Consider the following 12,687-nt stretch of genomic DNA (forward strand, 5'->3'; position numbering starts at 1 on the left):
GCTGGGGCAACTGGGGCCTCCCAACTTTCCAAGTTCGTCCGTTCTCCTTAGTTGAGTCTCTGAAAAAATATAACCTCCTCTTCCCCCTTCCTTTCCCAAAAGAATTGTGGCTGCCAGTTTTTATATAATTGAACTCGACTCGACCTCGGGACCTTGCCGGGGGAATTCTGAGGACAATAATGGCCTTCGTTGGAACCTCCTCTCACAAACAACGCCGGGATGTGCGGCGGGCTTCAAAAAGTCGGTTCTCTCTCCCTTCTTTCTTTTTTTTTTCGGCGCCGGACTCTTGTGAGAGCTTTTGTTTTGCTCATGTGGATGAGCGGGGGATATTGGGCCCCGTGTCAATCCAGAAAGAAAGAAAAGGTAAATTACCACAACGCCAACAGGGCGCCGAGAGCGAGACCGACCACACCTGTCGATGACTGAGGCACGAATCCCGGAACAGCTGCACCGGTGAACACAGCGGGAGCCACGACTGCGCTCGATGAGGGTGGCGGCGCAATGGTCTGCGCTGGTGGTGCGACAGGCGAGCTTTCCGGAGGTGGTGCACCAAAAGCGAACGAGGATTCAGCCGGAGGGGGAGAAGCAGGGGGAGCAGCCGGGGGTGGTGGTGGGGAGCCAGCTGGAGGCGGGGGAGGTGCAGTGACGTTAACGAGTGGTAGCTTGGCCGCGTTGGCAATGTAGGCGTCAATAGTGTTGGGCGAGGAGTCGTTCTGGTTGATGACCATGGCCATACCCTTCGCGCAGTGGTTGGTCTGGCCGCAGTAGATCCAGATGGGCTTGGTGTCGTTGACCAGGACGTTGTAGACTGGTGTGAATGGCTCCGAGCCGGTGACGGGGACAAATCCAGATTTCAGTCCAGGACGAGTCGTGGAGGTGAGATTGGAGGCGATCGGTTTGCAAGGTTCAGCAAACGATGACTCTGTCACTGTGTGGTTCTGCGCAAACGATTAGACTTGAGAGGCCCAGTTGGGGCAGAAGACAAACCTTTGGGTGGAACTGGAATTGGACCACAGACCCGACTGGTGCCGTGACCTTGTTGGGGAAATATTTCAAAGATCCGTTTGCGTCTGAGACAGAGACAACCTGGACGATCAACTGGCCTGGTTGAGTCGCCATTGGTGGTGCAGCGCCGGTCTGAATGGGCTGACAACCTGATGGGCAGGATGCTGCGGCGAATGCTGGAGGTCCTTGCTTGTCGCCGCCACTGCCCCAACTGCTCCAACCGCCGCCGCTGCCTGAATCACCGCCACCACCATAGCTGCCGCCACCGTAACTACCGCCGCCATAGCTCTGCGCGAGGGCAGATGCCGCGAAAAATGAGGAGATGAGGAGAGTCTTGAGAGACATGTCTGCTGAGACTTTGCAAGGGGAAAAGTGACTCTGGAATAATACTTGAGACTGGAGATGGACAGTTGGGATGGGTGCGAGACAACGAGCGACCGGCGCAAGAACAGAAAACTGCAGTGCGTCAAGCAGCAGAAAGGAATGAACAGGACCGGTACTGAGGAAGTACACGAAGACCACTTTTGGTATGAAATAAAGATGGAATGGAGAGAGGAAAGAAACACATTTCGAAACAGCAACACAGGAGACATATGTAGGCCAGCGACAAAACGAGGAGGCTGTGCAACGGACGGAACAGGAGAGAGTCCGGATCTTGGAATTGAGATTATGGATCTCGATAGGCCAGGGTTATGGGACTCCCAGAGTCTCGTCACCTGGTCGTTTTTGCCCCTGGAGGAGGTTTCCAAGGCATTGTGGACGAGTCGTCACATCTCCGTCTCAGATGGACGGGGGATATCTGAGACGGGGACAGGCGAGAAAAATCCTTGCGGAGAGAGCGCAAAGAAGCAAGGAGGGTGGGCGCCAAAATGTCGATAGCTAGGAATAGAGTCACAGCGGAGGCGCGCGACAGGAGGAGTCGAGTGTCGCAGAGTAGGAGGGAAGAGGGCCATCCGAAGCGCTGGGTGGTTTTGAATCGTGTTTGGGGCAGGAGAAGGAGTGCGATTCTGAGGCACAGGACGTTTCCGACTGGCGGAGCGGGCCTTTCCATTTGTGGAATAGCACGATATCTCTTCTTGGCACCTGGAGGAGTCAGCGTCTCCCCTTTCCATCGCCATTCATCTCCCTTCTATCTCGTTTACCGGCCATCCTACTCGCTTCACGTGGATCTTGCAGCCCTAGGACCTCGATCTGGGCCTGAATTCGACTCCCAAAAAGCTTGTCTCCGGCTCTACCCTTGTTCTATTCTCCGGGGTTGCAGCCTCGGGATCCAGCCTTCCGAGTTTCACTGGGACAAATAATCAGATACTGCACCGCTCAGCCACTTTCACAGAGTCATTGCTAGGACCTTGCCCTAAGTCGGCATGTCCCTTACCGAGAGTGCCCTTGCTGCTCCGTGTGATGAAGACGCTTAACTGGGCGAGTCTCTTACTCAATGCGGACAGACGAGCTCTTCCTAGGCATGGACCGATAACTTGGTACTCCGCTACATGAAGTTTTGAACTTCGGTTTGATTAGCTGTTCGCTAGTCCGTTACACTCTGCTACCTTGTCTTCTCAGCAGTCCTTTCTGGATCGCCTCCCTGGTTGAAGCGTACAATGAATTCAGTCCGTCAAGTGTCGCACACCCAGACTTCCCACGAGTACTTTTCCCCCTTCATAATCATACATTAATCTTCCAGCATTATCGATAGAAGTACTCCCACGATAACTCCGTGCCTCGGCACCATTGATTTTGAGCGCCTGGATCGGGAATCTGAACTCGAACAATAACTACCGTACCTTGCCCTCGGGCCCTTGCGCCTTGAATTTGGATAGCCTCACTCTGAACCGTCACAGTCGTCCAACGAGCGGAGGCCTTCCACTGAGCATTCAGGTCATGGTGTACCCACTGGGTGGCGGTGTAGGGGCGATGAAATCCCACTGTCCGGGAGGCAGATTGCTGCGGTTGGTGGGTGTGCCACTGTAACTGGGACTCTGAGGTCGCGAGCCTTCCTGCTGCATGTTGGTCAAGGCGGGATCGACCTCTTCCTCAGTTTTCCTCTTCTTAGGTGGTCGGCCACGAGGGCGAGGGGTGTTTGGGGGATCAAGGACGTATTCTTCTTTCAGCTGCATCGAGACACTTGGGTCGTATCCACGTTCACGCGCAAGTCGTCGCAGGCCAGCCATCACTTTCGGGTCCATTCCAGTGATTTCCTGGATGCGATCGTATGCAATGCTCGCTTCCGCCAGCGCCAGTGCCTGAATGCGCACAGCGGTAGTGTGATCGCCCATTTTGAGGACCTTTGGAGCCTTTGCCTCGGTGGTTCTTTGCGCCCAGTCAGAGCTTCTGAAAAATGCTTGAGGATCGGCGGCTTGACGAGTAATACTGTTCTCGATGCCTTGTTCTTTCATCGCGTCAAGGTAGTTTCGGCAGCCGAGAAGGTGGACGCGCTGTCGGGAGGTATGCTGGGCCATTTCTCTGCTGCAGTATTTGCATCGCACCTGCGCCAGCTTCTGGGTGGACATTAGTGAGAGGTGTTAGGGCAGAACGTGATTGTGATGATGATGCGCAAGGCCATACCTGAGTGCCCTCTGGATCTTGAGGAATAATGTCCCATGCTGAATGAGTTTCGGTATCACCTGGTTTGTTTTTGTACCCTCCTGACTAAAGGGAGCTGATTAGCATGCGTCGATGAAAGGTGAAAGTCAAGCAGCAACTTACGCCTGGACCACCCATGGTGAACTTGGGGCAGAAGTGTCGAGGTTCGAGAATGACACTGGGCGTGATCGTCTCAGCTGCGTAATTTTGGAGGTCTGACTGGTGATAAAGAGATGGACGGGGCTGATGCGCGGGAGATGAGGTGGGTGGGAGCGAAAGTGGTTGTCAAGTGAGCGCGAAGAGAAATGTCATTTCAGTTGTCATTTGATGGCCGTGGTTTCCCGACTCGCCGACTGGTCCCGGGGTGCCGTGGGTGCCCGGAGTTGCCGCCCGTGAGCCCCAAGACCCAAAACATTGGGCGTGGCGCGTGTCATACAGTAAACACGACATCATCACCCTCTACCACAGTTAATACATTTTCCCCTCCCCCTTCATTGAAGGCAGCGTCATGGCCGACTCTTCGCAAGGGGCGACGTCGCTCTTGACCGAGCATCTACAGTACACGCCTTTGGTAAAGTCACTTGCGATCACATAATAGCATTTTCGAGTGCTAACGAGCCGCAGTCGCTGATTGACGACATAATCAACTCGGTCAATAACTTCGTTTACCAAGGAGTCGGTAGCCTGGAAACCGGACTCCTGTCGACGCATCCTGAGAAGTTGGGCTTCAAGGCCGTCAAGACTGTCGGCGATGATGGCGTGGAAGACTTGGAGTTCCCTGAGGCAAAGAAAGAGATCGAAGAAGGCCTCCACAAACTTGAGACACTGCTCAACTCGACGGTCGATAAGAATTTTGACAAGTTTGAGATATATGTGCTGAGGAATATCCTGTCTGTGCCTACAGAACTGGTTAACTGGGTCCAATTGAGTCATTACGAGGTGGGCGAGCAATTGCGCAGAAGAGCGAAGAGCGAAGAGCGACTTGGGGATTCCAGCTAACAGTGCGCAGAACATATCATTTCCCCCTCCAGCGAACGCGCCCACGGTTGATAATGTGCAACTATTACGGCGCAAGCTGGCCGCCTCGAGGACTGTCTCACATGCCCTCAAAGAAGAGTATAGGCGCAATGAGGCAATCCTGCAACAACTGAGAAGCTTGATTGGCGATTCCCCCGACTCCGCAAACAGCCTGTCGTTCCTCATGAATGGCGCATCTGGTCAGACTCTCAATGTAACCCAGCACCCTGACAGTCGCCGTTTAACCACCAACACGAAATTCGCCGTTTCACAGCTCCCCGCCCTTAAGTCGTTGCTCGCCGAATTGCGACCCAAGCTGGCCTTGCTGAAAGATACAGACAAAAACATCTCGAGTGCCAAGGATGAACTCAAAGAGGAGCGCAGAGGTTATATCGAGCAACGAACGCGATCACATCTTGAGCGCCACGGCGAAGCCTCGGGAGAAGATTCGACAGTATTGTCTGGCAAGCGGGTGGATCGGGAGGAAGTGCAAGCCCTGGAAAATGTCGCTTCCATATTCGACGCGGTGTGAAGACCTGGTACTTGAATTACCCGTGAACTCACCCCTCCATGAGCAGCAGCCTCGATACGAGAGTATCGAGAACATCAGCCCCCCGCGGAAGCAGAATGTGACAGGTCATATCGACCTAAAAGACCAAGAGGTCCGAGCGTGCATAAGGTTGCGCTGGTCAAAGTTGAGAAATTCTCCGATGTCCCGAATCCGGCGAAGAAGATACTGGTTTCGGAAGGAAGACTCAAGTTCATTCACCAGCATCTCAGTATGTTATGCATGAAGTGCAAGTCATGTGGGGAGAGGTGCGTCGGCACTCGACTTGTCATGGCACAGAGCAACGCCAAAACTGGTTGTGAGATGGAATGAGTTTAAGATTTTGGCGGGCCAGGAGGTACGAAGACCCATTTGGTGGCCCATGGTGTAACCGTTTCAAGCATGGCCGGTGGGGAGAGATGCGGAAGACGAAGTTTTACCTGGTGGAAGAGAAGGGTCTGGGTCATGGCAGAGTGGCATTGATGCGGAAGCGAGCAGAAGATAGAGGAATTAGTTTCCTCATCTATCTGCTTTTCAGCATGCCATGAAGTCGCGGATCGCAGGCTAGAACTGCCTTTGCCTGGGATGATGGTGGAAGGAGATGGGCCAATGATGGGGTGGGATTTGCACAGGGATACAGTCCCAGATGCGAGCCAATGTGCATGGAAGCCGGTTTCTCTCCTCGTCCACTGGCAGCTGAAGCAGAAGAGCCGGCAACAAATGATGCTGGGCTTTTTGCCAGAGTGGCTGATGATTATCAGGATGGTGAGTTGTGTGCTGGCGCGCTGATCCAAAGCAGAAGATCGGCAGATGAAGCCCGACTGGCCAGTCAGAAGCCACTGAACTACACAATGTGGGCCTTGCTCGTTTGGGCCATACTATAAATATGCTTAGCGCCCTGCATGCGCCTGGTGACTGACCAATAGATGCTCTTAAAGGAGCCAAGCCATTAGCTAAGCGCTGAAGGCCCACTGGTCGTTCAATCTCTCTTCGTCATTTCATTCTCCCAGATGCTCCTCCATCCCCCCCTGCATCTTTGCTTGGACAGCGTCTGGCTGTCATCCTTCCTAATCCCACATCTCAGCTCATTGTTTGTTTCATTCATCGATCAAGCCTTCTAACCGCCGAACATGTATTGCTGGTGGTGATACTCGAAAGATGATTCGTCTGGAGCTGGCCGGCGAGGTCAGTCAGAGACAAGCACGATCTTTGAATAGATCAGACACTACTGTAGGTGAGCTGTATTTGGCCAGGTGAGTGTGCAAGAAGGAATCATACGGCTGGGATATAATAGTACAGAGCCTCGTCTTTTTCTCGGTGCTCTCTTGTCTGGCACTTGTGTTCAAGTTCTGGTCTGTTTGGCGCTGGTTTCGCATTCCACCATCTTCCAAAGGTTCTGTCTTCTGTTGTTGATGAGTTGCTTTTTCTTTTGATTCTGTTTATCATGGAGAATCACTTTACCACCTCCCAACCTACTTGGTCTTCAGAAACCGGGACTCGCTGCAACAGCCCACCGAGACCCCATTCCAGCATGAACAAACTCGAACCACCACCTACTCCAGCGTACGACGCATCCGCTCTCTTGATCCAACCATCGCCACTCCTGACATCGTCCTTACATTCTCGACACTCGGCATCTTCGGCCCAGGAATCTGCTTATCTTCGGCAAGCGAAATGGCTCCAATGGATTCGATGTACGCTGGCGATCTTGACCATTGCCACTGCCACAGCTGCTGTGGGCTGTGAGGGACATGTTTTGCACAGCTATAACAAAACACACATGGGTTCCAAGTGGCATCTACCACCGCTTTGGCCGACGAATGTGGATGTGAGGCCAACTTTGGCCATTTTAATTGCAGCCACCCTCATCATCATCCTCAGTCTCAGTTATGTGGTTGTATCGCTCGTTCCAACGGTAAATATTTCCCTCTGGACGCTTCTCGATGACTTTATTCTAATCTGGGGAACAGCCTTACTCCCGTACGCTCATGTACAATTTCCTCTTCCTTGCGTCTTCCCTGGCAGGTATTGTCCTCGCCATCTTCGTCATCCCTTTCAACAGCCTTCTCACCAATTTCGCATCTCATCATCAACGGGACTCGATCCAATCATGGACATGCAAATTCTCCCACGGTGCCTCGCAATTCATGGCCGATGCCCACTCCCTACAAATTCCAGTGTACGTATCCCACGGGATTCCGATCCCTGCGGGCTTCAAGAGATTGTGCATGGAAAGTGAGGTGAGTCAGGGCCTGATTGCGGGGCTGCTGGTGCTAGAGGCGGCGAGTGTGGGCGTGGCAGTGGTGGGCGTGTTGCTGGAAAGAAGCATGGCGAAGAAGCGGATGCAGAGGTACGCTGAGAAGGGCGAGAAGCAGACGGTGTATTTTGATAAGAAATAGAGTGAGTCATCTCAGACCCTCACCGAAGCGAATATCTCGAGTCCGGGATTTTGTGTGGCGGGCGCTGGGGACGTTTACGGTAAAATAGATTTGGGAGTGGCAGTGTCTGTTGAACAGCACGTTGCGGACCACGGCCAGTGGATTGAAAGGATGCTTCGGAGTGACTCTATCGAATGTGTTACCGTGTGGAATTTTCGGGGATTGGAAATACATTGTATACGAAAGATTCTCTGTTCTTAGCCAAGAGGAGGTAATAAAATCACGGCGAGCTCGTCCCTCTTTGGGACGAGGGTGACGCCGCCCTGCTCTGAAGGGACCAGAAGATATATTGACAAAGAATCCCTCTCGCCGCTTCGACGAGTTTCCTTCTCTTCGATCCATGCTGCTCGACGCTGCCGCCCGTCCCCTTGCAGGTCCCCTCTCGACCGCTCCAAATGCGTGGCCGCTGAAGAAGATGGCGTTCCTCCTTCCCTACGACCACCCTCGACTAATCCTGTCGGCCCTCTACCTTCCGAAGAGAATGCTGGCCTCCCTAATCGCTAGATCAGGCTCACAACCACCTCCTGCCCGTGTCGGGCCTCTCGCCTTACGCTCTAAACCGGGCAGCTGCCTCTATTTGTGCGCAAGTAGAGTGACGCTCTGGGCGTGCGCGCTTGTCTCCATCCAGGCTGCGTCGTGGGGACGTGGTTCTGAATGAGAGCATTCCTAGCGCTGTGGTGGTCCTCGCCCGTTTCTACTCGGTGGTGACTCTGGCCATTACCTGGAGAGGACTGCACCTCGGACACTCCGACACAGGTTGACTACACATGTCGCTGCGAGCGAAAAGCCTGGTATCCTAGCTCGCTTGCATCAGCCGGACAGATAAGACACATGCCATATCGTTCGGTCGAAGATCATTCTCGTTAGCGAAGAGTACGGCCGGTATTTGGTGCACGCCCTGCCATGCTGCTGAGATAGATAGCGGCAGCAGCTCCAGCACGGCTTGCGATGACTTTCTATCGCTCGCGTGTATGCCCTCCACCGACCCTTCAGATGTCGCGTACACGTCCCGATACCGCGACCGGGCTTGCGACGGCCGGTGGAGCCGCTTCCCTTGACGTCCATACACCTGGACCTAGTCTTTCAGGCTGGTATCACCTTGTTCTACGTACGCCCCGGTCTGGATCGGGGCTAGTGGATGGGATTGGATCAAGGTAGCCACTCCGCGCATCCCCTTCCAACAGAGGAAGTTCATCCCGGATGCCGGTGTATCTGAACCTATGCCACTGTCACTGTATTCGTCATCGCCACGGCCACTAGTAGGAGTACAAGCGTGGAGAGCGTTGTCCTTGTATGATTCATTGATGCCCCTTCTTTCTCGTCGCCTGCGGGATTGTCTGCCTTTTGCTGCGCTAGGCTGTCCGGATTTTCCTTTCGTCAAGCATTCCACCTTCAGCCTCGAGGATGTCGCTCCAGGATGTCGACCACTATGCTGATCTCGAATGCGGCCCATTTCCGTCCTATCTCACGACCCCGAGGCAGCGATCCATGCGCCCGAGCTGGTTGGTGACCACCATCCTTCCGACGTGGACGTTTGTTGGATTTGTCCTGCGAAGGAGGTCAGTCGGTGCCTGAAAGATCCACTCGATATAGACAACACTCGATATAGACAACACTCGATATAGACAACACTCGATATAGACAACACTCGATATAGACAACACTCGATATAGACAACACTCGATATAGACAACACTCGATATAGACAAAGGATCCCAGATATCATCAATCAGCGCTAGATGAGAAGGCAGGCGACATACCAGCTCCGTCGTTCCACCGAAGACAGTCATCAACGAGGTGGGGATAACGTGTGCCACCACTAATATGGTAAACATGCCCACCCCAAATAGATCTCCCTCGTCTTATGCACTGTCATCGTCGCCATCCCCGGCAACACACCTTGCTGCTTCCGCACGGTATCACGTGCGGGGAATGACACAGCAGTAACGGTCACGTATGAGACAATACCTTCTTAAGCTAGCTAGGCGCCGCGTGGTTCTGGTGAGGGATTGCGGGCTTTATAAGTCTGACAGGATCATAGGTGACGGTTGAGGCGTTTTTCTCATCGAGGCTTTCACTAAAGGTATACGTGAGCATCAGCTGATAACGCCGCCAGTCGAGGTCTATAGACAGAGTAAGGGGGTTGGACCGCTCTCCGGGGCTTCGGTCGGAATCTGCGCGTGTGGGAAGAAAACCCGCAAAAAATTATCTTTGCATGCTTCAGAGCGGGCGTATGCGTAGGTCAGTCGGACGAAGGTAATCTGTTTGTAAGGCTCCTGATTTTGCAAAGGTTTGCATACGTCGACACCCCAGTGGACACTTAATAGCGATAACGGGGTGAGGGAGTTTACATGGCATGTCGGCAGTTTTAGCTTTCTGCAAGTCCTTCAGGTCTAATAAACCAAAGGCCTTTATTGCCCTGAATAGGGAAGGTCTGGCATAAAAGGACGCTCGCTGTTGCCCCCTGCCGACATCGCTTAACCTTTCTGTCGTGTGACTTTACCTTTGCAGGGACACTTGATCAGAAGGTGACACCTGGCGGAAGACTCTGCAAGACCTTCGAAGCACCTTCTCTCGATCAACCATTTCGACTTTGACCTGTTGGATCGTGTGAGACCATCCTAGTGGGTGACTCATCCTTCAAATTATGTCCCCGAGAAACCATGCTAGAAGATTCATCGTCCATCACGTTTCTCGTGAAGGACCGACACTAGGAACATGCCTGTTAGGAACGGCCTATATAGATAGGCAGAGGGTAGCGATAGGTAATAGGTAGGTATAGGTATTCCTTAATAGTATATCTTAACTAAAACTCGGAAGCATGAGGGAAGGGAAGCTTCCCTTAGGCGGTGAGCATGCGGTGCTTAAATAATAGAGGGGTTGTCACGTGCGTAGTTTACTTAGCGGTTCGTGACGTCTAGTTATATATTCCGACCTTTCTTTTCGTGTCCTACGGCCAACCGTTTCTAATCTTTAATTCTTAAAGGTCATTCAGAGGTAATAGAACTTCAAATGGATTCGGCTCGTGAGGTGCAAGGAGTCGAATAGACTCAAGTACGTAGGACCGTGAAGAGGGAGACGCGAACCAGACTGGACCTTTCAGCCAATGGAAGAGGGAAAGGTGGAAATGGGAGAAGGGAACAGAATTTGTTCTTCGCCTGGCCGAACCCCGCTGGATCGCCGAACAAGTCGTGCGCAGCGTTTACTATTCAAAGGAGGATGGTTAACAGGATTCACCCAGGGAATCGTGTCTCCTAACCTAGATTCGACTAAAATATCCCTCTAGGCCTCTTAATTTCCACCATTAATGCCGTCAGCGGACCCTTCTTAATCTTCCCTATGTCTCCCATAGATAAGACTGGCATCATAATTCTTGTGCGTATCAGGATGAACGCCCTCATGGCCGTCGAACTCTCCAAGGAAAGCGTGCCAACAGTCTCTATGCAGTGTTTCCAATGCCTGAATGTGTGGGAAGTGTTTCGATAGATCTCGGGCCAGCCAGGCTATGTCTCTTGAAATGTAATGCAGCTGGCGCTGTACGTCTTCCTCGCTTTGTTCTACACCGGTTAGGTAAAGTACTAGTCATTAAGGGCAATGCTTGGCCACGTTTACCTTTATCGTTGTGGACTGTCTCATAGTGGTTCGCTGCCTTAGACAATCGTCTCACCAGGTCATCTATGTCGTCAGACGCGTCAAAATCGTAATGTGAATCCATATTTTGTATAATGTTGGGTGTCGATGGTACGCTTCTGAAAGGGACAAAGCTTTTATGTAGTCGTTAACATTGATCGGGTCAGGCCACTACCTTGAGGAACCCGGCCCACCAAGAGACGGGTTTATCCGACTCGGCCCATGTCAGCGCCGACTTTAATATAGGTAAGGGACAAGGACTTGTCTAAGTGGGTGTCTTACACAAACTGGGTAGTATCCAGTGCAACGCCCAAGTTTCATTTTTCATGGTTAGGGTCGGTCAGCTTATATACTCTAGTCTATAGTCCTACTGTTGATTAATAATGAACTAGGGCGAGGCTTCTTAGCCAGAGGCATCAACTCGTACGGCGGTGCGCATGGTGGTAGGGGTAACAGCTATCGCACAACAATAACAAAACAGCATAGAGGGTCCTGATTAAATTGGTTCCATAACTTGATAGATAACTGTCCTCAACTCCTTGATTAAGTTGTTCGCTGTGTTGATCCTTTTTATTGAAGGATCCCCTTGAAGGATCCAGAAGGAAAAGGGAATCTCAGACCCAATGTCAGAGATCCAACTAATCAATGATCAGGAGTGCCATCCTGTACACTGTACAGGCATATTCCACTAATCACGTTTCAGCCTGTAAACCTCCCCATTACAATAAATATGGCTTGAGTTATGGATTTCTTTGAATTAGAAGCCGCTCCTCATGATCCACAGTGTGGTAAGACGTACATATTATATCTTATTTCCGGCTAACTTGTGGCAAGGAAGCGACGCAGGAGATTTAGGATATAGCCTTCAATGACTATAACTACTAGTCATGGGATGACCTTAGTATGGTTGTACACAATTTATCTTATCTTTCTTTGGCACATAGACGGCACTTAGACAACGATTACTTGGAAATGTCCTACCACCACAGCTCCCCAGACGTATACTATCAGAGAGACGACATTGAGGAGTATGGTTGGGATACCGGTCACGAGGAGTACTCCGATCACGGCGACTATGACGATCCTGACCAAGACGACGGTGCCGACAACTGGGACCCCAACGAGGAGTACGGCGAGCATGGAGAGCATGACGAATTGGATTGCGTTGTCGCAATTGCGGACTCAGAGTCGCTGGGACAAGATTTGGAATACAGCAAGGACGGTGATGACGACGACACTAGCCACCCAAATTTAAATCAGGAAGGAGACCAGCGAGAAAACACCGAACCAGATATCAACCAGGAAGGAAACCAGTGGAAACACCCTCATCCAGATGTCATCCAACAGCTAGTCATGCAAGCTTTGACCGAGATTGGGTACACTTGACAACTCAGAGATTAGACTTCAGAGTACAGATAAGCCAATGGTGTTGTGAACGAACGTCGAGAGGGGCAACGGGTCGTATCTTTT

At 52.0% G+C, this 12,687-nt stretch overlaps 5 protein-coding genes across 5 annotated transcripts; 3 read left to right on the plus strand and 2 right to left on the minus strand.

Moving 5' to 3' along the window:
* Positions 1-368: 368 nt before the first annotated feature.
* Positions 369-1,350, minus strand: AYO20_01784 (hypothetical protein; the record flags this gene model as incomplete). The annotated part of the gene is made up of 2 exons (XM_022640090.1): positions 369-938; positions 988-1,350. The coding sequence occupies 2 exons, from the start codon at positions 1,348-1,350 to the stop codon at positions 369-371; spliced, it is 933 nt and encodes a 310-aa protein (XP_022504045.1).
* Positions 1,351-2,876: 1,526 nt separating this feature from the next.
* On the minus strand, positions 2,877-3,723 carry AYO20_01785 (hypothetical protein; the record flags this gene model as incomplete). Its single annotated transcript, XM_022640091.1, has 3 exons — positions 2,877-3,500; positions 3,568-3,651; positions 3,709-3,723. 3 exons carry the CDS (start codon positions 3,721-3,723, stop codon positions 2,877-2,879), a joined length of 723 nt encoding a protein of 240 aa, XP_022504046.1.
* Positions 3,724-4,093: 370 nt separating this feature from the next.
* AYO20_01786 (hypothetical protein) lies at positions 4,094-5,134 on the plus strand (the record flags this gene model as incomplete). Its single annotated transcript, XM_022640092.1, has 3 exons — positions 4,094-4,156; positions 4,210-4,524; positions 4,595-5,134. The coding sequence occupies 3 exons, from the start codon at positions 4,094-4,096 to the stop codon at positions 5,132-5,134; spliced, it is 918 nt and encodes a 305-aa protein (XP_022504047.1).
* Positions 5,135-6,680: 1,546 nt separating this feature from the next.
* Positions 6,681-7,548, plus strand: AYO20_01787 (hypothetical protein; the record flags this gene model as incomplete). Its single annotated transcript, XM_022640093.1, has 2 exons — positions 6,681-7,064; positions 7,120-7,548. The coding sequence occupies 2 exons, from the start codon at positions 6,681-6,683 to the stop codon at positions 7,546-7,548; spliced, it is 813 nt and encodes a 270-aa protein (XP_022504048.1).
* A 4,641-nt stretch (positions 7,549-12,189) lies between these two features.
* AYO20_01788 (hypothetical protein) lies at positions 12,190-12,603 on the plus strand (the record flags this gene model as incomplete). The annotated part of the gene is made up of 1 exon (XM_022640094.1): positions 12,190-12,603. One exon carries the CDS (start codon positions 12,190-12,192, stop codon positions 12,601-12,603), a length of 414 nt encoding a protein of 137 aa, XP_022504049.1.
* Between the last annotated feature and the right edge of the window lie 84 nt (positions 12,604-12,687).

Source organism: Fonsecaea nubica (assembly GCF_001646965.1).
Source record: "Fonsecaea nubica strain CBS 269.64 chromosome Unknown Scaff7, whole genome shotgun sequence".
Lineage (NCBI taxonomy): Eukaryota > Fungi > Ascomycota > Eurotiomycetes > Chaetothyriales > Herpotrichiellaceae > Fonsecaea > Fonsecaea nubica.